This window comes from Apium graveolens, unplaced genomic scaffold (genome assembly GCF_009905375.1).
Source record: "Apium graveolens cultivar Ventura unplaced genomic scaffold, ASM990537v1 ctg1718, whole genome shotgun sequence".
Classification (NCBI taxonomy): Eukaryota; Viridiplantae; Streptophyta; class Magnoliopsida; order Apiales; family Apiaceae; genus Apium; species Apium graveolens.
The window spans coordinates 37,220-57,475 of NW_027417362.1; the positions used below are offsets into that span (position 1 = coordinate 37,220).

The 20,256-nt window shown below is 34.9% G+C and overlaps 2 protein-coding genes across 2 annotated transcripts; both read left to right on the forward strand.

Annotated features, from left to right (window-relative positions):
• Positions 1-1,558: 1,558 nt before the first annotated feature.
• On the forward strand, positions 1,559-2,936 carry LOC141700052 (ATP synthase gamma chain 1, chloroplastic-like). Its single transcript, XM_074503827.1, has one exon. It carries the CDS (start codon positions 1,690-1,692, stop codon positions 2,779-2,781), a length of 1,092 nt encoding a protein of 363 aa, XP_074359928.1. The 5' UTR covers positions 1,559-1,689; the 3' UTR covers positions 2,782-2,936.
• A 536-nt stretch (positions 2,937-3,472) lies between these two features.
• Positions 3,473-10,312, forward strand: LOC141700051 (protein TPR3-like). The gene is made up of 16 exons (XM_074503826.1): positions 3,473-3,702; positions 4,316-4,398; positions 4,530-4,709; positions 5,187-5,246; positions 5,791-5,908; positions 6,006-6,072; positions 7,057-7,242; positions 7,542-7,648; positions 7,728-7,794; positions 7,903-7,976; positions 8,441-8,524; positions 8,616-8,714; positions 8,823-8,950; positions 9,031-9,268; positions 9,379-9,543; positions 10,017-10,312. The coding sequence occupies exons 2-16, from the start codon at positions 4,325-4,327 to the stop codon at positions 10,083-10,085; spliced, it is 1,716 nt and encodes a 571-aa protein (XP_074359927.1). The 5' UTR covers positions 3,473-3,702; positions 4,316-4,324; the 3' UTR covers positions 10,086-10,312.
• Positions 10,313-20,256: the final 9,944 nt, after the last annotated feature.

Sequence of the window (20,256 nt, forward strand, 5' to 3'; positions counted from 1 at the left end):
TTCAAGATCAAAATTCTAGATTGAAAAGTTAAATCCAATCCACTAGAATTATTTATCTTGTTCTTGTGTATCAATCTAGCGGATTAAAATCCCTAGAACTTAATCTCAAATCGCATTTAGCATTTGATCTTTTAATTGCAAAAATAGAAAAAGTTTATGTCGAATTTATTCTAGATTTGTAATAATTGATTTGAGATTAATCCTTTGTAACTGATACCGTAGTTGTAACACCTTTCAAGTTTAATAAAAGTTTTATTTAACTTGAATTTTGTTTCACATTTTTATTCCGCATTTTATTCGATTAAATTGTATTGTTTGCATTCAACCCCCCCTTCTACAAACAAATTGGGACCTAACAACAAGAATTTTGGCTAGAGCACGTGTAGCGTAACATTCAGAGGAATACTATTTCATTTTTTGGTACAACCCGAAACCATGACTTTTACCGTCAAATTAAAATTTAAATTATCAAAATGAATAGAAAATATTTTTCTTATCTATTTATCGTAAAAATATGAAAATTACAAATTTTTGGCTAGCACGCAAAGCGCGCGGGCAAGGTCCCTAATATATACAAAAGATAAGAGATAAGAGATTTTTTTAAATAAATTATGAACAAGTTCAAATCGACCCAACTCGACCTCAATTGATGTATATACGAGTAGGATTGGTTACGAATTTATAAAAAGGACCCGTCAATCAAACACCCCTCCCTTGCCTGAGAGAAGGCTTTAAATGAAATAAATTGGAGATAAAATGTCCAAAATGACACAACCTAAAATGATGACAAAAAATAGCACTTTAAAACGATATTTCGCACAGTGTTTGGAAATTCATAAACAACGGTACTTCGTGTAACATTTTTTTTTCTGTCCCTATGCTAGGTAATGTAGCGTTCTGGTGTTTTGTTTTTTTTTTAATTTTAAACTTCTTATTGTGTGTCGTTTTAGGGTCAGAAATATTATTTAATATTACGTTTTTAATAGTCATTTTATAATTAATTTTTGTAAAAAAAATTTAAGGGTGTATATCAATTTAATAATTTTTAATTTTTTAGGGTTCAATAATCCCCTTTTAAGTTTTAGAAATATTAAAAAATTGAATAAAAGACACAACAATTTTTTATTTTTTTTTAATATTTTAGGGGTTCACCAAACCCTTTTTGGGTTTTAGGATTTAGTATTTAAGATTTAGGACCCTAAACCCTAAATTCTAAGAATTGAACTCTAATTTAAATTTTGAATCCTAATTTTATAGTCGGCCCTAAATTTTAGGAACCGAATTCTAGTTTAAAATTTGGATCCTAATCTAACGGTTTTTAATATTTTAGTGTTCAAAAATTACCTATTTAAATTTTAAAATTATTAAAAATTGAATGAAATATATAGAGATTTAACCGAAAATAAGTAAAATTTATGCAAAACTCTACTTAATGTAAAATTTAACATGAAAAAAAAGAAAGAAAATAAAATAATAGACGCTAGTTAAATTAACGTTAGGGGTAAAGAAAAGAAAAGAAATAGTGGAGCAACAAAAGTATTGTTTCTATTTTGGACCATTTTTAGGGGCCCACGCCCCCTACTTGGGCGATTTCCACTATACTCGGACTTGGAATCTTGAACATTAGCAAAACACTGTCAGTTGCAACAAACACAGTGATCATCAATCAAACACATTTACTTATCTCCAATGTGGGCATCTTCCAAACCATCTTTTCTCAACACCCACAACCCATTTTCTCAATTTCAACCCGACCCGATTCACATTCATCCCTATGCTCCTCACTCAAAAGCTAGCTCAATTCAATGTGGTCTCAGAGAAATCAAGAACCGTATAGACTCGGTAAAAAATACCCAGAAAATAACAGAGGCAATGAAGCTTGTTGCAGCAGCTAAAGTTAGAAGAGCCCAGGAAGCTGTTATTAATGGTAGGCCTTTTTCTGAAACCCTAGCTCAAGTTTTATATGATATCAATGAACAAGCTCAATTAGATGATGTTGATGTTCCTTTGACTAATGTTAGACCTGTTAAGAAAGTTGCCCTTGTTGTCGTTTCGGGTGATCGGGGTTTATGCGGAGGTTTTAATAATTTTGTGCTTAGGAAAGCTGAGTCGAGGATCGCGGAATTTGAGAATCTTGGTTTGGAATGTAGGTTGATTAGTGTTGGGAAAAAGGGTAGTTTGCATTTTAGGAGAAAGGGTTGTGAGTTTTTGGATAGGTGTGTTGTGGGAGGAAGTGGTTTTCCGAGTGCCAAAGATGCTCAAGTTATTGCAGATGATGTTTTTTCGTTGTTTGTTAGTGAGGAGGTTGATAAAGTTGAGATTTTGTATACAAAGTTTGTGTCTTTGATTAAGTCGAGTCCGGTGATTCAGACATTGCTTCCGATATCAGCGAAAGGTGATGTTTGTGATGCTAATGGGAATTGTGTTGATGCGAGTGAAGATGAGTTTTTTAGGTTGACGACGAAAGAAGGGAAATTGACTGTAGAGAGGGATAAGATGGGAGTTAGCGGCAAGGGGTTATTGCCTAATATGCAATTTGAGCAAGATCCCGTTCAGATTCTTGATGCTATGATGCCTCTTTATTTGAATAGTCAGATTTTGAAGGCATTACAGGAGTCATTGGCTAGCGAGCTTGCAGCAAGGATGAATGCAATGAGTAATGCAACAGATAATGCAGTGGAGTTGAAAAAAGAACTTTCGAATAAATATAATAGGGAAAGGCAGGCTAAGATTACCAATGAAATACTGGAGATTGTTGCTGGAGCAGAGGCAATGTTGTAGTTCACATATTAGCTGGTTGTTATTCTTAGTTCATCTAGAGCATGTTGCATATGGATTATTTTGCGAAAGGATTGTATTGTTGTATTTCCCTGTGAAATCATCACAAAAGGGATCAGATGATTGGTATAAAAGATATCATACCTTTTTTTCCTTTATGTTTGTAGCTTTTTTGAAATTTGGATTTTGTTTTTGACCGGAATGATTTTGATGGGAACTGCATGCCAGCTTGCAATTCTGCTCAAGGTTCACCATCTTCTAATGAAATTAAACATAACGTTTTGGAGGTGTTGCGGCTTGTTTTTAATGTCATCTACTGTTCCTGTTGTAAAAAGCCGCACTTTTAAACATCAAGGTTTGGATGTTGCTATTTTAACATATGGATCAGATGTAAACTTCTCTTTGGTAAATCCAATACCAAATTTGATGATTTGATGTCTGTTTCTTGAAATAATATTCATAAATGAATCAACTTAGTATTAATATTTTTTGCTATTTTTATTTTAATGTTAAATGTGCCATAAGCTGGAGGTTGAATCAGGTTACTTCTTCAGCCCAGATTATTTTTATGAGCTGATTCTTGAAGCGAACTTGAAAGAAGTAGAAATGTACCTCTCATACTTCACAAAATAAGTGACAATGTAAAATGTATTAATATTATTTATATATAAAAATTATTATTATTTTACCCAAGTTAATCACATATTTGAATTAGCATGTTCTTGTGTGAGATGGAAAGACCGACCCGAGAAATGCCCTAGAGACCTCCGAATTACATATTTATACTAGCCTCACCCAGCTTCCTTACTTCTATCATTCTTTCTACAAACAATCTTCAAATTTCCGGTGAACACATGAACTGCTTTCGTTGAGACCGGTACCACCATCGCAGGCTTCAATTTGGTTCCATCGACACGATTAAAGGTATCTCAATATATCCTTTTTCTTCGCACAAATTTATGCAATCGATGCACACACACATATAATTACAAATACACAGAGATTTAATTGGTAACTGTACTTACCGGAAATAAAGTAGCTAAACCTTCATTTATATACAGTAAATTAATCACTCAATTTTTACCCGATTTGTCCCTATTTTCTCCGATAGTGCTGGTGCCATGAACCCTTTTTTACATAATGTGACTGTATTCTTACCATGATGTGCCAATTAATTTCTCAGCCGCTTAGGCCAACTTTTAAGACCGGTTCTATGTAAGTTTCTTAACACCCCCCCCCCCAACACACATTGATGGTTATTAAATTTGACTATTTATTGTATAGTAGTAATAATTGCTTCATTGTGTCAGACCTCACTTTTCCCCTTTTAAATAGATGCAAATCATTCCTTGTATGCTTTTTCATATGATTGAGCCTTTAATTTTACGAAATTGGGAACTTTGTTTGACATGATTATTTGTGCATAAACATATTTCTGTCTATGTTACATCTAATATTAGATTTGTTTATTAGTTATATTCTTTTTTCGATTTTTATGGTACTTGAATCCTGCATAAAAGTTCTCTGTTTGTTTAAGATCAGAAAAATGGATCCTGCTCGGAAGGACTGCGATTTCCAAACTTTACAAGAGAAAAGACAGTTCAAAGGGGCTTCCCAGAAGTAAATCCCCATCCGTCTTGTTATTTGCTCTACTTTATGACTTTGCTTGTCACTTGTAAAAATATTTATCATCTGATAAATTTATGTAATAAACTATATTCTTCTGTTTATTTTTGTTTAATCTGGAGCAGGCCGAAGCATGAATTGGGTTGCTATTTCAACTTAAATGAGTTTTTGGGGCTGGTTCTTGACGGAAACTGGGAAAAAGTAGAAATGTATATCCCGTATCTCACAGAAATTGGTGACAATGAACTTTCCAGGCAGATCTATACTCTAATGCGCTTGCATAAGCACTGCAAAAATTTAAAGGAGTAAGTTTTATCTGTGCTTAATCTTTCAGATTTTAGTTTAACTATATTTTCTTGCCCGGCCCCTCTCATTAATCTTAAGTAAAAAGAAGTTGGAACGGGGTTGATGCTCCCATATCCATAGCAATTTGAGTCCGTTTTCAAGTTTAACTGACACACCACGGTTTGTTTCCAAGAAAGCTTGAACCATCTGCCAGTTGCAAGAGAGAGGCAGCAACCATTAGGCCAGAAGCCTTAAGATTTTAGATTTTAGCATTAAATTTGTGTGTCCCTTTCTATCTCTTTTCCTGAGCCAATCGTTTGATAACTATGCAATCTGAAGAAATGACTTAGTTAAGGCACACAAAATTCTTGTAGAGGAACTTAACCAATGGGCTCAAAAATTTATAGTTGTGCAAAAGACTGGCATCTAAAGTTTGGATACCAGAATTTTATGTGTTGATTGATAACTTATGAATGATATCAACTGGTTGGGCACAGGACATTAAAGCAGGAACCTGTCGAGATTCAATCTGCGCAAACCGAATTGGTGAATTCCATGTAAGATTCTTTGCCTCAAATAAATTGCAAAGGTCTATTGAATAACACCCATGTTACAATGAAAGTGTTAAAGTTAAATATGAAGTGTGTATATTCATATATAAATGGTTTCGGTTTGATACTATGATTATTAAGCTTCATCTGTTTTGACAAGGTAAAAGTGATTATTTTATTAATTAGAAAAACATTAAAGTAACAAAAGAATGAAAAAGGAAAATGGAATTGTTAAATTCATGCAATGTGCTCATTGTTACAGTAGTTGGTCCTATCACCGGGTAAGTGCTGTATTATCCTACTAGCTCATACCTTTTGATACTGGACTTGACTTTCCGAAGCTTATTTACGAATAGATGATAAACATCCCCTGATATTAAGCTGCTAGTGCATTGTAAAGTAAATAAGATATTGATGCATTTTATTTCTTTTACATTAAGCTTTTATACTTTATAGTCATTTTTTTGCTGCATTTAGTGTTTTCAGTGTGCAAAAATGTGTCTTTACTATGGCGTTGAAATCTAACAGAAATTAACTACACCTTATGCAGCTTGAGCTGGCACCATTCGAGGTATCCTGTTGCAGCACCTCGGCCCAAGTTCTTATCTTTGTCTCCTGATCATAAATGCATCAGTGGCCAGCATGTTTCACAGATAGCTCCGGATATGGTAAGAGCAATGCCAACATTAGCACGCGCGCACACACATATGTTGTATATATATTTATGTTTTTCAGGTATTAAAAGTTACTTTACTGCATATTCAGCAAGATTATGGATCAGCATCGGCTGCACCCCAACAACGGACAACTCATACTGCACGAAGAAGCTTAGGTACAAATACTAGCTTGTGAGAAATATTCTTTCTTTTTGTTTCTTAATTGAAATCTCACTTTACTGATGTATGCCTTTTAGGAGCTCAATGCTCATACACTAGGTACCTCACTCCCTCTAATGTTCCAGTAGAATAAATTCTTCGAATAATGGTCCAAGTGCCAGGGCCTTTTTGAAGATGTTACTTGAGCATCTCCAATAGGGGTTTCCAAGATAGTTGCCAACCCTCGCCAAATCATCACATATATTAATTTTTTACTTTATCTGTGTCAGGTCAGGATTAGTACTGTATTGGTACTTGCTGTGTTAGTATGGTTGTGTTTTACCGTGCTGTGTTAATAATAGTATAGGGAAGGGTAATCCTGTCTTTTCACTAGAGTTAGTTAGTTATCAGTCCAAGTATAGAAATACTTGTTTGTGGTCTGTATTATGCATTTTGTTGAAATTCAGAAATTGGAATCATTTCCACCAGTCCTCTTTCTCTCTCTGTAACAACTTTCTCTCCCTAGGGTTTCTAGCTCTAAACTCTGTTTTCTATTTATTTCTGATATAATTCATTTGTACAAGGAGAGGAGGGATTAAGGAATTGAAGTTTTGAATCCATGTGTCCATGACCTATTTCATGAGGAGGGTTGCCTTTTCCACTAGGCTAAATCCTAAACCTCTTATTTTTGTCATTTTTTAATTAATTAAACGGAGAATGACTAGCAAGTAATAATTTTGCTTCTACTTATTAGTCATATGTTAACATATAACTTTATGTAACAAGTAACTTCTTTTCCCATCAGCAACATGTAAAGGGCTATTAAAGAAATTTCCACATAAGTGGTACCTCAACAGTGGACAACTGATACTGATGTTTCTTCATCAGCACAAATAAACTCAAGTAGAGATTAGCCTGCTGCATTAATAATTATTCAGATGCACTCTTTCTTTTTACTTTTTTAATTGAAATCTCAGTTTACTGGTGATATTGCCTTGTAGGCGCAGTTACCAACATGATCCCCTCTAATGCTCCAGTTAGAATAAACTATTCTAATACTGGAGAAAGTGCTAGTAAAGTGCAAAGGGGTAGGAGCGAAATTCCTGCATCAGTTGCACGGACACTTGATCTGAGTTCAACTATAGCAAGCATGGATTTTAATCCTGTTCATTCAACAAAACTTCTAGGTAAGCTTTTATAAACTTCAGCACCAAGTACTTCCCTAGAATAAGTAATTCTTTTCCTATTCGCAGGGCCTACTGAGTCCCTCTACTGTCAAATCTAAACTGAAAATGAGTTGGCAAATTAGTAGTAAAATTGGCACTAAGTTTTGGGTTCCGTGTTTATGAAATGAAATTTCAATATTTGGACGATGTATATGTGCTCGTGTATATACAATGATACTTATGTGCTTGCACACACACACACACACACATAACACAACAATATCTCCTCAGCTGTGATTTTATACACTGTTTTCTTTCAGTTGGAACTGTTGCCGGAGATATAGCTCTGTGGGAAGTGGATTCTGGGAAGATGACCCTACGACCTCCTCAGCTGTGGGACGCTGAATCACTTTCACCAGAATTATTGGTATGTTAGTTCTTTAGTTAAGTTTGACTATTATTAGAGGTTGATGATTTTATGAGAGTAAATATTTTGTGATATGCAGTCAGCATTTGAAGAAGCTTCAATCTCAGTATGCTGCGTAAGATGGAATGAGGACGGGACTTTATTTGGTGATCTCAACACCTATTCTTTCTTTTGTTTGAAATGTCTAGAAGATAAATTCATGATCTGTAAAAGTTCTAATCCTTTTGTTTTGTTTATTATGATAATATATGCAGGAGTTGCATACTCAAAGCACATAATTCAGCTCTTTTCATGTCCTGGTAGTGACGAAATTGTGCAACATAAAGAGGTCACTAGAAACTCTCAATTCTCTAAACATTGATGAATGTACCTTTAATAGACTATTTTTTTTTTTTTGCACACACTCAATGACTTGCATGTAGATGTCTAAATAACAGCATCCTGAAACAAAGTAATACTCCAAATACCACTTGAAGAGTACCAAAGTTTTAATTTTTTCAGTTTCCACAGAAGGGGTCTAAAATCCACAAAGAGTAAGTAAACATCATATATACATACTACCATGCCCCTAATATGAAACAAACAAACTTTGCAGGAGCATTCAAGAATGATATTCCCCAATATGTACAGAATAATAATTGAGGCTCTTTCCCTGGGACAGGAAAATTAGATTTTTGTATTGGAGATAAATTATATAAATTAAAAATCTAAGTTTCATTTTGAAGACCAGGTCATTTCCCCCTAGCTGTTACTTTTATGTGGTTCACTTTTCTGACACTGTATTTCTTCTAGATTAATGCGCATATTGGCAGTGTAAACGATCTTGTCTTTTCCAGTAAACTATTATTTACTTGTGGCAGTGACAGACGAATTAAGGTTAGTTTTTAAATACCTGTATGTGTATATATCTGGACATATTTTAGTTCTAAAAACCAGCAACTTATGTAAGAACTACTTGCAATAACAGGTATGGGATCTGGCTGCTAAATTTCAGCTAGTATGGGTTATTGAAGGTTGTGAGGCACCTGTGTACTCGCTATGTCCTGTTGTTCGTGGTGACATTCGTGTAAGTATTAATACGGAGGCATATTTGATTCTACCCAGTGCATATGTATTTGTTATATTGTGTATGTATTCAACTAATATTCACTTTTGATGATTTATTTTTCTCTAGTTTCTCATTTCACATTCATTGGATGGGGAAATGAAGGTACGGCGGTATGACCGGCACACAGCATGTCCAAGATGTTTATTTCGTAGTTGGAAGTGCACTACAAAGTCTTACACTGCAGATAGTAAACGGTATTGCAGACCTGTTAATTTACAATTTAGTATTTCCCTTCTTTATTAACGCAACTAAGACCCAGATATTTCACTTCAAGGCTTTTCACTTCTGGTACTGATGAGCATGGTAAGCCATATATTGTTGAATGGCGAGTAAGAAATGGAGAAAGAAAAGTCAAGAGGGCTTTTCAGGGACTTCAAGGGTGCAGCGGACAGTTGCATTTCGATTTGAACAAGAATGGTATCTTAGCTGCTGGATATAATCACCAAATTAGATTTTGGGATATTGATAACGGGAGTCTTTTAGGTGTTTCTATTGCTGATGGGAACCTACCTGTAAGTCTTTTTTTCTGAAAATTCAACTTCTTAGTTTATCAGCAATTAATCTTTGTGGAGTTTATAACATGGTTCTTGTGTATCTGTACTTCTTTTCTTTGCACTACAAGGATGTTCCTTTGATTAAGTTCAACCAGGATGGAAATCTTTTGGCTGTGACGACAAAGAATAACAGCATTAAAATCTTAGCATCCGTAGATGCTATGCAAGTGTTGCAGACTACTGAAGTTACTCAACTTCCTGCCTCTGAAATTGCAGCTAAAACTTCATCCAAGGTCAGTGTAATAAATAATCTAAGCGGGTGAAAGGCTTCAGTGGTCCTAAATTTAGGATAAGCGTTACATTAATTCTTAAGGAACAACAGTAATGTTCTTCTTACACATACATAAACAAAAAACAGTCCAACTTATTATCAAATGGCTATTACCAACTTTAGCTCTGCTTTGCATATACATAACAGAAGAAAAAAGCGGCCCCTAGTACTTGTGATTTAAAGGTACATATGAGTTTAGTTATTTCCCAAACAGAACCCATTCATAATCACTTACTCTCCCGATCTTATTCAGAAGGAAAAAGCATTCAGTCTTGGTCTCTTTCTCTTTTCACTTTTAGCTCCGTTCTTGTGTTAACTTTTTTTTACATTAAAGACATTCTTGGTGGCGCAGTCTAAATTTCGTGCACAAAATCGTTACAGATGTTTGATGAAATTTAATTTTTACTAAATACTACTCTACTCTTTATTATGCAGAGATCAATTCAGAAAATTTATAATGAGATTTCTCCCCAACTGTTTCCAGCAAAACGAGGTTGTGATTAGCAACAATTTAGCAGAAACGTAGTAGTGTAATGGAGGAGATTACATCACTAGTGGACTGCGCTTGCACATTTTCTTCTTTTAGAATATGACTGTTCTTCAACTGTTGCTCAGCACATTTTGTTCTTTTAGTATATGACTGTTCTTTAACTAGTGCTTAGTTAATAATACACATTTGTTAAGCATTTGAACTAAAGTGAGATACATGTTCTTTTATTAAATTACCATACATACACCAGATGCATATTTATTAGTTCTAACATTAAACTGTTGAGAATATTATATCAGTCATCATAATTCATACATACACCAATGCATGTTTATTAGTTCTAACATTGAACTGTTGAGGATATTGGTATAAGGAAAAAGGGCGGATACCAAGCATATGAAAATTTGATGGAATTAAATGGTGGGAGAGCTTGACCTTGATTCAAAAGACAATGATCATCTACTTTGTTAAGAAGTCTGGGATCAACAGGTAAAACTGTTTGAAATCCAGTGCATTGTAGTATGATTGATCCCTGGAAACAAGTGCAGTTGTTGATCACCTCCACATTCCATATATCTTTGCCTTGTACAAAATTTCCTGAATTCACTGTTCCAACAATTATGTTGTTCTTATCACAGTCACATAACCCTGATTCACACAACAACATAACTAAGTTTAAAACGTTTGTCAGATAATGCAATTGATGACTGGTCATGCCTGAAATAATTATACTGTGTGTACCACAGCGCGAGTCTGTGAATATCAATGTAACGTGGATAATGACGAAACCGGTTTGGGACTAACGAGCTTCATGCTCTACATCTTATTCACACTAAAGTTTCTACTTGTAAATAGAATGTGTACATGAAAATGCATGTAATGTATGTTTAGCATGTTCTTACCTTTGCTAACAAAACTGAACAGTAAAATTAAGAGAAGATAGTTGGTCATAGTTTCAAGACAAATTTTGGACAGATTAATGTAAGATTAGAAGATTAAAAGTCATGGGTTTATATAGGCTTGTTGTGATCTTAAATTAAAGTATAAATAGTTGATCTCTGAGCATTAGACTCGTAGACTCCAAGGCAGGCGCTGTTTGAGAAAGTATGCCAACACGCTACTGGTGTTTTGATTTGGAGAAATTGCCACATATGCATATGCCAACATGAAAACATCTAATTTTGGGGAAAAAGACGAAAAAGAAAGCATAAGATTTCCGGTGCTCCATGTTCTGAAAATGAAGAAAATTATAGAATATATATTTTCTCCGAAAAAATTATATGATACTTTGAGTGTTTAATTAGATAACATTATCGGGTGGGAGGGGGATACATTATTGTTTAAATTAAACCGCAAACACTCTACTCGAGGACTTAAGAGTTAAAATAGTATCTGAAACGTAACTAAATTGGACGGACTTGCTTGACATTTGGTAATAGCGTGTCACCGTTCTTGACAATGCAATGGTCACCGGAAACGTTAAAGATGTTTGAATTAATGGGTTCAAACACTCTTGAAATTTAAGCATCATAAAAAAAATGTCATCGACTGGACATGTACACTTGTTATATATTACCAAATCTCAAATTTTCAATATTCGTACACTTAAAATCTCAAAAACATCATATTAAATTCTTGCACAAGCTTTTTTGAATTTGGTTCAAATTATCAAAATTGAAAAAAATATCTTATTATTATATTATTAAAATACGTGAAAATTATTCCAATGCAAAAATATGTCAAATTTATGTTAGTAAGCCGTGTAAATATTGTTTTAAGATATATATATGGTAACTATTGTTTTAAGATATATATATATATATATATATATATATATATATATATATATATAGAAAAAAATGGGGATAATTGTTAAATATGATTAAATATAAATAAGCGAGATTAATTATGTTTGATTGCAAAATTCAGAGTTTTTTCTTAAAATAAATTATTCGGCTTATATTTCATACAAATGACATAATAAATGAGTGTTTGGCGTGATAAAAAACAATCAAATTAAAATCAAGGCATGATTTGTTCCATACCAATCAAGATCACCATTACAAAATTTTTACCATAATACCAATTTAGAATGTCATTATTTGCAAATTAATAATGCGGAATACACAATCTCGGTCATCTTATTACATATCACTGCATGTTAACTGTTCTAACATTGAACAATTGAGAATTGTGGCACAAGGAAAAAAGGTGGGTACCAAGCATATGAAAATTTGACGGAATTGAATGGCGGGAGAGCTCGACCTTGGTTTAAAAGACAGTGATAGTCTATTTTCTTGAAAAGTCTGGGATCAACTGGTAAAGCTGTTTGAAATCCAGTGCAATTCAGTAAGATTGATTTCTGGAAACAAGTGCAGTTGTTTATCACTTCCACATTCCATACATCTTTGCCTCCTACCAGACTTCCTGATTTCGTTGTTCCCACGATTATATTGTTCTTATCACACTCACTTAATCCTGATTCACACAAAACATGTTATAACATTTGTCAGATAAAGCACTTGGACGCTGCAGGATTATTAACTAGGAGATGATAACGAGCAAACGACTTTTTTAACATATCATATCACGGAAAATTTATGTATGTACACCCAAAAACAATATCGAAAACTTTTCTCGATACCCTATGTTGTGCATACGATAAATCGCAGCAAATCAAATCGAAGACAATGGCAGAATTAGGTCAGAATGATTATATTGTTCTTATCACACTATTCACAGAAAACTTTATAGATCGAAGCAAATCACGTCGAAGTGAGTTTGCATGTATAAGGATAACGTAGAGAGTGGCGGAACAGGCTAGGACTCATCTGAACGGACATAACTTGTTAACGTACTAAAGTCTCTACTTGAAAATAGAATGTAATAAATTTATAACATGTTCTTACCTTTGGTAACAAAACTGAGAAGAAGAATTAAGAGAAGATAGTTGGTCATAACTTCAACACAATTTTTTGATGTTGCTCCTCTGTAGATTTATTAAGGATTAGTCTATTGAAATACAAAAAGTGCATGTAATTATTTATAGGACTTGCAGGGCCGGTGACCTTAGGGTACATATTAACATCAACCGAGAAATAGAAAGAACTAAACGCAATCAAATTAAAATTCAATTAGTGTATCAGAATTGCGATATTGCGTACATCACAATCGTTTAATAATCTTTGATGTGAAATTTTTTAGTTCTCTACCATATCTCACATTCATTTGACCTAATATAATTTCTCTCAAAATGTGTATCATATCGTTTCCTTAATTATAATACAATCTACCTCACACTATTCGGTTAATTGACCATAATTTTCTTTAAATAAATTAATTAAATACAATATGCTTCCTGTATTAAGACTTATCAAAAAGGTTTTAAGTTTGATTTTCGCTAACCCTCAAGATTTGTGAAAACAAATACTCAATTATAAGATATATAAGTCTAATTAGTCAAAAACATATACAATATACTTCCTCAGATAATTTAAACTCATATATTTTAACCAAGGTTAAACCCTTCTGTTATTTAAAAAAAGAATTGAAAATAGAATTATAATTAAAAAAATATGAAATATATATATATTAAAATACAACTACAATCGGCAATATTCGATCATCTCCAATCGGGGAGGATTATGAATAACAATGTCACTTTAAAATCTCAGAGAAGGAACCTTTCCAATTAATATTTTAATCTTTATTTTTAGTTATCTCTTTCGATCACATATGTTAAATCTTTCAAATGAAATAATCAAAATCATTGAATCAAAACAATTAAAATATTGACAATCAAAATTTTCACGTTCGGCCCGCAAGAGTTGACGCAGTTGGTTAAAAATGGGATAATTATTTTATTGGTCACAAATTCGAATCCCACGAGAGGAGAATTTATGATTATGCCTTCCGAGTCGGAACATGTCGTTTAAATGCGGTTTATCTTGGTTCACGTGATTTGCAGGCTATTGCGTGAGCCCGTAGGGTTTACCCAGTGCACACCCGAAGGGTAGCGACTGCGGGTTATCTACGATAAAAAAAATTCACGTTCGATTTTCACTAACAACATATAAATTAAACATTTTTAATCCCTAACAATGCAACAAGAATTACAGAAGGGGGGTTGAATGGAATTCTTGAAACTTTTTTTTCTGAATTATAAAATGTTCTAACTCAAAATATATATGTGAGTGTTTTGATTTGCAAAGTGCGGAATGATAAATTAAAAAGAATCAAAATACAAAGTAATAAAAACACAAGTCTTTAAAGTATATATATATATATATATATATATATATATCGAGAGAACCCTGTGAAGCTTAAATAGCTCACAGCTGCTTACAAATAAGAACAATTAAACTTACAGAGAAATGCTAAATGATACAACTTACAATTGTTTCTCTAAGAAAAATGTATTGCTTAGTCTTGTTTTTTTATTCTATTTGTTACTCTTGGTTTATATATCACCAAGATTACACAGTAATAAGACAAGATAATAAAACAAAACCTATCAAGTCTAATATTATGCTGCTTCACTACTCTATTCCAACATCTTTGAATATCTTCATAATAGCATGGAAATAGCAATGCTTCTTTGTTCTAAAAAACCCAGTTGAATAGGCTTCCACATTCCTTTTGCATACACTCGACGTATTTGACTGTCTTGTCACTGTCAACAGATGTTTGAATTGATCATCCGTCAGGTACATGATCATCCGTCGGGTTGCCTTGTTGATCATCCGTCGGGTAGCTTTGTTGATCATTCGTCGGGTAGCTTTGTTGATCATTCGTCGGGTAGCTATTTGGCACTTGACTTCATTTCATTTATGCAGAATTACAAGACATCATCTATGTACAATTAATCAACCTATTCTGCATATCTAATTAAAGTCAACATGACTTATATGCTACTACAGAGTCTATACAAAGGTGTTTGCAGAAATGTGCTACATGACTTATTGTTACATAAGCTACTCACTCGATGGATGTCAAATCATCATCCGTCGGGACTGTATTGAGTCATCCGTCGAGACTATATTTGATTATCCGTCGAGTGCTACATAATACACTAAGTTAAATCTACTAAGGTGTTTTGTTAATGAAATAATCAAGTTCACAACATATTCCCAACAATCTCCCCCAATTCATGTCTACTAGAATTGTAGCCTTAAATTAAGAGAAACTTGATGATAACAAAACACTCTAAGAATACAAATTTAAATGAATGTAGATAAAACTGTAAAGTGCTGCAAATAACAAAATGTACAAAGATTTGCTCACAGTCATTTTCAAGGTGCTCCTCTAGCCTGAGCAGATTGATCTATTTCCTTGATGATCAGGATCTCTTTCCAAGCTTCCTGTTGTTTTCTTCTATCTGATTTTGGAGCTGTCTGTGGAATTTCAGTTCATCAGATTCTGAGAGATTTAGCATTCCTTGCATTTCCAAAAGAGTCTCATTGCTAGAGATGCTCAACTGGTCTTCTAATATGAAGAATCTTCCAACTCCCTTATCATCCATGAATTCCATCAACCAGTAGGGCCTTAGATGCACTATACTTCCAGTGTAAGGAATAGTTAGAGTCTTTGGGAGTGCATCTTTGGCTCTAATACTCCTCAGTTCTTCAATCTTCTTTAGAACCAGTCTTCTAGCTGTCACATTGAATCCAAAGTTCTTCTTAAATGATGAATAAACCTTTATCAGCACAGATTGGCTTTCTTGAAGGGTCCTGTGAAGTGGCCATTGTATCTCTTTTCCTCCCTTGTACTTGAATACTAACCTTTCAGGTAGATACCTGTAAGCATCAATCCCTCTAACTTCTTCCAGTTCATCTAGATAGAGGTTTAAATCTGAGAATTCCTTGACATCACAGATGTACATAATGTCTCCCTTGTTGACTTTGGTTTGAGCTTTGGTTAGGGACTTGGATCTGAGAGTTGAGGGCTTCACTTTCTTGACTGCTCTGGTCTTTGTCTTCTTTGGCTTCATAAAGTGAGGTAGATTGAGTTCAGGAATTGGTAGACTATCCCAGTCTATTGGCTCATCCTTTGGAATGATGGGTTCACCATGAAAATTCTTGGATGGATCTATCTTGAATTCTTCATGTGCCATAGAGGGCATGGATGTTTGAGTTGTTGCAGATGTAGACTTTTTGGGAAACTGATTTTCCAATTCCTTTTTATCAAAGTCCATTTTTCTCTTTGCATGAAGTTTGTATCTAAAACTTTTTCTCTGTTGTGATTCTTCTTGCATTTTTAGTTCCTTAGATTCAGTGGTTTCAGATGATTGTTCAGGAATTTGTTGTGTACGTTTCACAGCTTGCAGCTTGGCCAAGATAGCAGCTTGCTCTTTCTTTTGTTTAACCTTTTTAGCATCTAGAGCAACTTGCTTCTTTTTTTACTTCAATCTTGCCTTTTCTTCTCTTTTTGCTTCAGCAAATTGAGGGTGTCTAGCCACCACACAAATTTCCTTACCATTCCTGAAAACCTTGGTAATTCTTATTTTCAATGTTGAATCAGTTGGATCCTTGTAGAATGCAATAGATCTTGACAGCAGTTTCTTTTCATCAGGCTTTGGTGTCTCATACACTGAATCCAAAGGGTTCTTTAGAGAAGGTTTAGGATAGTTCACCTTTGGCTTCAAAATTAGCTCAGCCTTTGGAGATTTGATGCAGGATGACAGTCCTCTTTCCAGATTATTCATGCTCATATCATTCACAGAGATTTGCCTGACTTGAGAGTGATGAATGGCTGATTTTTCTGGCTTATTTGCTATCCCAAACCTCTTTTGGATATCCTAATCAATTTTCTCCCAGTTGATTGGGCTCAACTGCTTCTTTTCAGCTGCTTTCAATGTGGCTGCTGCTTCATTAATCAGATCAATGTTTTCTTTAGTTGGTGGCTTGGTAAAAGCAATTGTAGGCACAATTACTTTGCTAACTTGAATATTAAGCTGTTTCTCCCCCTCACTTGAGCCTTTCTCCCCCTTTTTGTTATCATCAAGTTGTGTGGGAGGGAGTTGAGCAGCCACCAACTGTTGAAGTAGTGTAGTCTGAGTTTCTTGATTGTTAAGTATCTTGGCCATTGACTTCTCTACAGCAGATATTCTTGAGTCTATGGCCTCAACTTTTCTATTGAGATCAGCTTCCTTCCTTAGCTTTTGAACAATTTCAGTCATGGTGGTTGCAGGGAGTCTAACATCCATCCTTTCTATGACATCTTGCTTGACTTCAGATGTTTCTTGCTTGATTGCATCCACACTCTGACTGTGTTGGAGGGCTTGAATTTTATGCAGCTGGAGTGCTTCAAGATGTGCTGTGAGTAGCTTCTTTGTGCTGGCATTAGTAGATGCCTGAATGGCTGCTTGGGTGTCATGAATTAGCTTGAATAGTGTTGATTGAAGATGTGAGTAAGAGCATTCTTTTGTTAGCATCCAGGCAGAAACATCTGCATCTCCCCATATGTCCATGCTATCTTCCTCATCATCCCCACCAGCATCCCTAAAAGAAGTTTTATCCAGTTCAAAATCACTCCCAATGTTGGAAGGCATAGCAGTGATTGCATCCTTTTGCTCTTTTTAAAGATTGTGTAGTATGCACCAAGTTCAGCAATCTTTCAGCCTCCCCATTGCCCTGTACAGCTAGAGTTTGGTAAGCTGTCACAGGGTGAGTAAATGTCTCAGCATCCATGGAAATAGAATCTATAACAACTTGATATTCTTGCTGAAATAGCCTTTCCCTGTCTACATCATTGACATTCATTGACTCACTTGCAATGGTTTCCACCTTATCACTACTGTACCTGCACTTCTCTTATGATCTCTCTTTTGTTGCATCAAGGTCTCACCTTGGCTCCCCACCCTCACACCCTCACCTTCACCATCTAAGGTGGGACTCCTCACACTCACTTTTTCCAGTCCTGAAGAAATGGACTGCATAGGTTCACTCTTTTCCTCTCCTTTTTCCTGGGAGCAACCCAGACTCTCACTCATTTCACTCCCTTCCCTCAGTCCTAGGAATGATTGCACTACTACTAAGTCTTCTGCACTTGTAAGAATGGAAGAGATTTTAAGCTGTACAGAGACAGTCGACGGATAAGAGATATCCATCGGGGTAGTAATTTGGCTAACCGACGGATGACTTCTGTTAGGCACATCCGTCGGGATACAATCACTACTCGACGGATGAACAATATCCATCGAGTGAGTAGAAATGAATGAGTTTGGAGTGGAAAATATTGTGAACTTTGTGCAGATTGATTAAAATTTTGGCACAGATGTCTCAACAGTTTCAGAAAGAAATGGCAAGTGAGCCAACAGATCATCTAGAAGTTGATGCTCACTTACTTGGATTTTTGGCTTCTCCAAGAGAGTTAAAGATGGAGACTTTTGAAGTGATGTGTTTATCATTTCAACATCCAAAGAGTGTATGGGAGAATTTGGTGTTTCAGGTGCTTCAATTGTTAGAGATTTTGGCTATGACTCCATATTTATTGGAGCCACATCAACCTGACTTTGAGAAGGTGCAGTGACTGTGTCTTTATCACCAGTTTGCACAGTGTGTGAACCCTGTGCATCCCCAAGGGTCTTTGATTTCTTCTTTCTAGTGTAAGTTTGGGGTGATCTTATGTCTCTTACCCTTTTGGCCTGTGCTCTTGTGTTATGAATATGTTGTGCACTTGATAATTACCTAAACAAAACATCTAAGTAGATTTTACTTAATGAAATAATGTAGCACTCGACGGATAAGAGTTTTAGTCCCGACGGATAACTCATTATAGTCCCGACGGATGATTAACTTATTATCCATCGAGTGAGTAGCTTATGTAATAATAAGTTTGTAGCACAGTGTTGTATGCACCTTTGTATAGAATCTGTAGTAGCATATAAGTCATGTTGACTTTAACTAGATATGTAGAATAGGTTGATTAACTGTACATAAGCAATGTCTTGTAATTCTGTATAAGTGAAATGAAGTCAAGTGCCAAAATAGCTACCAACGGATGATTAACAAAGCTTCGACGGATGATCAAATGACTATCAACGGATGTTTAACATAGCAGTCGACGGATGATCAATTAAGTCATCGACGGATAATCAATTAAGTCATCGACGGGTGATCTGAAAGTCGACGGATGATCATATCAAGATTCAAACATCAGTTGAACAGTGAAAGCTGACACACAGCCGTTGAGTTGGATACAAGTACACCGTGGAAGCCCATTAACTGGGTAATAGAGGACAAAAAGCAGCAAAGATCAAGACTGTTAGATTTTATATTTGTTCAGTTCTTTTGACTTTGTAATCTTGGTAATATATAAACCAAGAGAGTAGCAAATAGAAAAATAACTGAGATAGCTAAGAAACAACAACAGAGAAATCTTTGTAAGCACTATCTTTAGCATTTCCTGTGTTCTCAGCAGTTCTATTTTGTAAGCAGCTGTGAGCAATTCTGCACACAGAGTCCTCTCGATATATTATATATATCTCTGGTGGAATTGTTTAAATCCACCAGAAAGTTTTTAAAGACTCTTGTTTTTAATTACTTATATTTTGATTCATTCAAGTTTATATTCCGCATTGTGCTAATCAAAACAGATATATCAATAATCGAGTTGAACATTTTTATTTCAAGAAAAAGGTTCAAGAATTCCATTCAACCCCCCTTCTGTAATTCTTGCTATATTGTTAAGGGACTAACAATTGGTATCAGAGCAAGCTCTTAATCTACAAAGAGTTTAAAGATCAAAACAATTCAGCAAGATGAACAAGAAAGATGTTGGAGTCAAGATTCCTTTTTTTGATAAAGATAATTACCATCATTGGAAGGTAAAGATGCATCTTCACATGCTTTCTCAAGATGAGGCCTATGTGGACTGCATAGAAAGAGGCCCTCATGTTCCAATGAGAGATGCAACAGGAAATGAACCATCTGTTCCAAAGCCAAGGCATGAATGGTCTGATCCTGATATTGAACAAGTCAGGAAAGATAAAAAGGCCATGAACATTCTGTTCAATGGTGTTGATGCAGACATGTTTGATAACATCATCAACTGCAAGACTGCCAAGGAAGTTTGGGACACAATACAGATAATCTGTGATGGTACTGAGCAAGTAAGAGAAAATAAAATGCAGCTCCTGATTCAGCAATATTAGCATTTTCACAATGAAGAAAGTGAGTCACTCAC

Bases quoted from the DNA above. Each gene is read 5' to 3' on its own strand.
- LOC141700052 (XM_074503827.1), top strand. From the start codon at position 1,690: ATGTGGGCATCTTCCAAACCATCTTTTCTCAACACCCACAACCCATTT.
- LOC141700051 (XM_074503826.1), top strand. From the start codon at position 4,325: ATGGATCCTGCTCGGAAGGACTGCGATTTCCAAACTTTACAAGAGAAA. The intron at 7,795-7,902 runs GTGATCTCAACA...TAATATATGCAG, and splicing joins TGAGGACGGGACTTTATTTG to GAGTTGCATACTCAAAGCAC. The intron at 8,525-8,615 runs GTTAGTTTTTAA...TTGCAATAACAG, and splicing joins GCAGTGACAGACGAATTAAG to GTATGGGATCTGGCTGCTAA.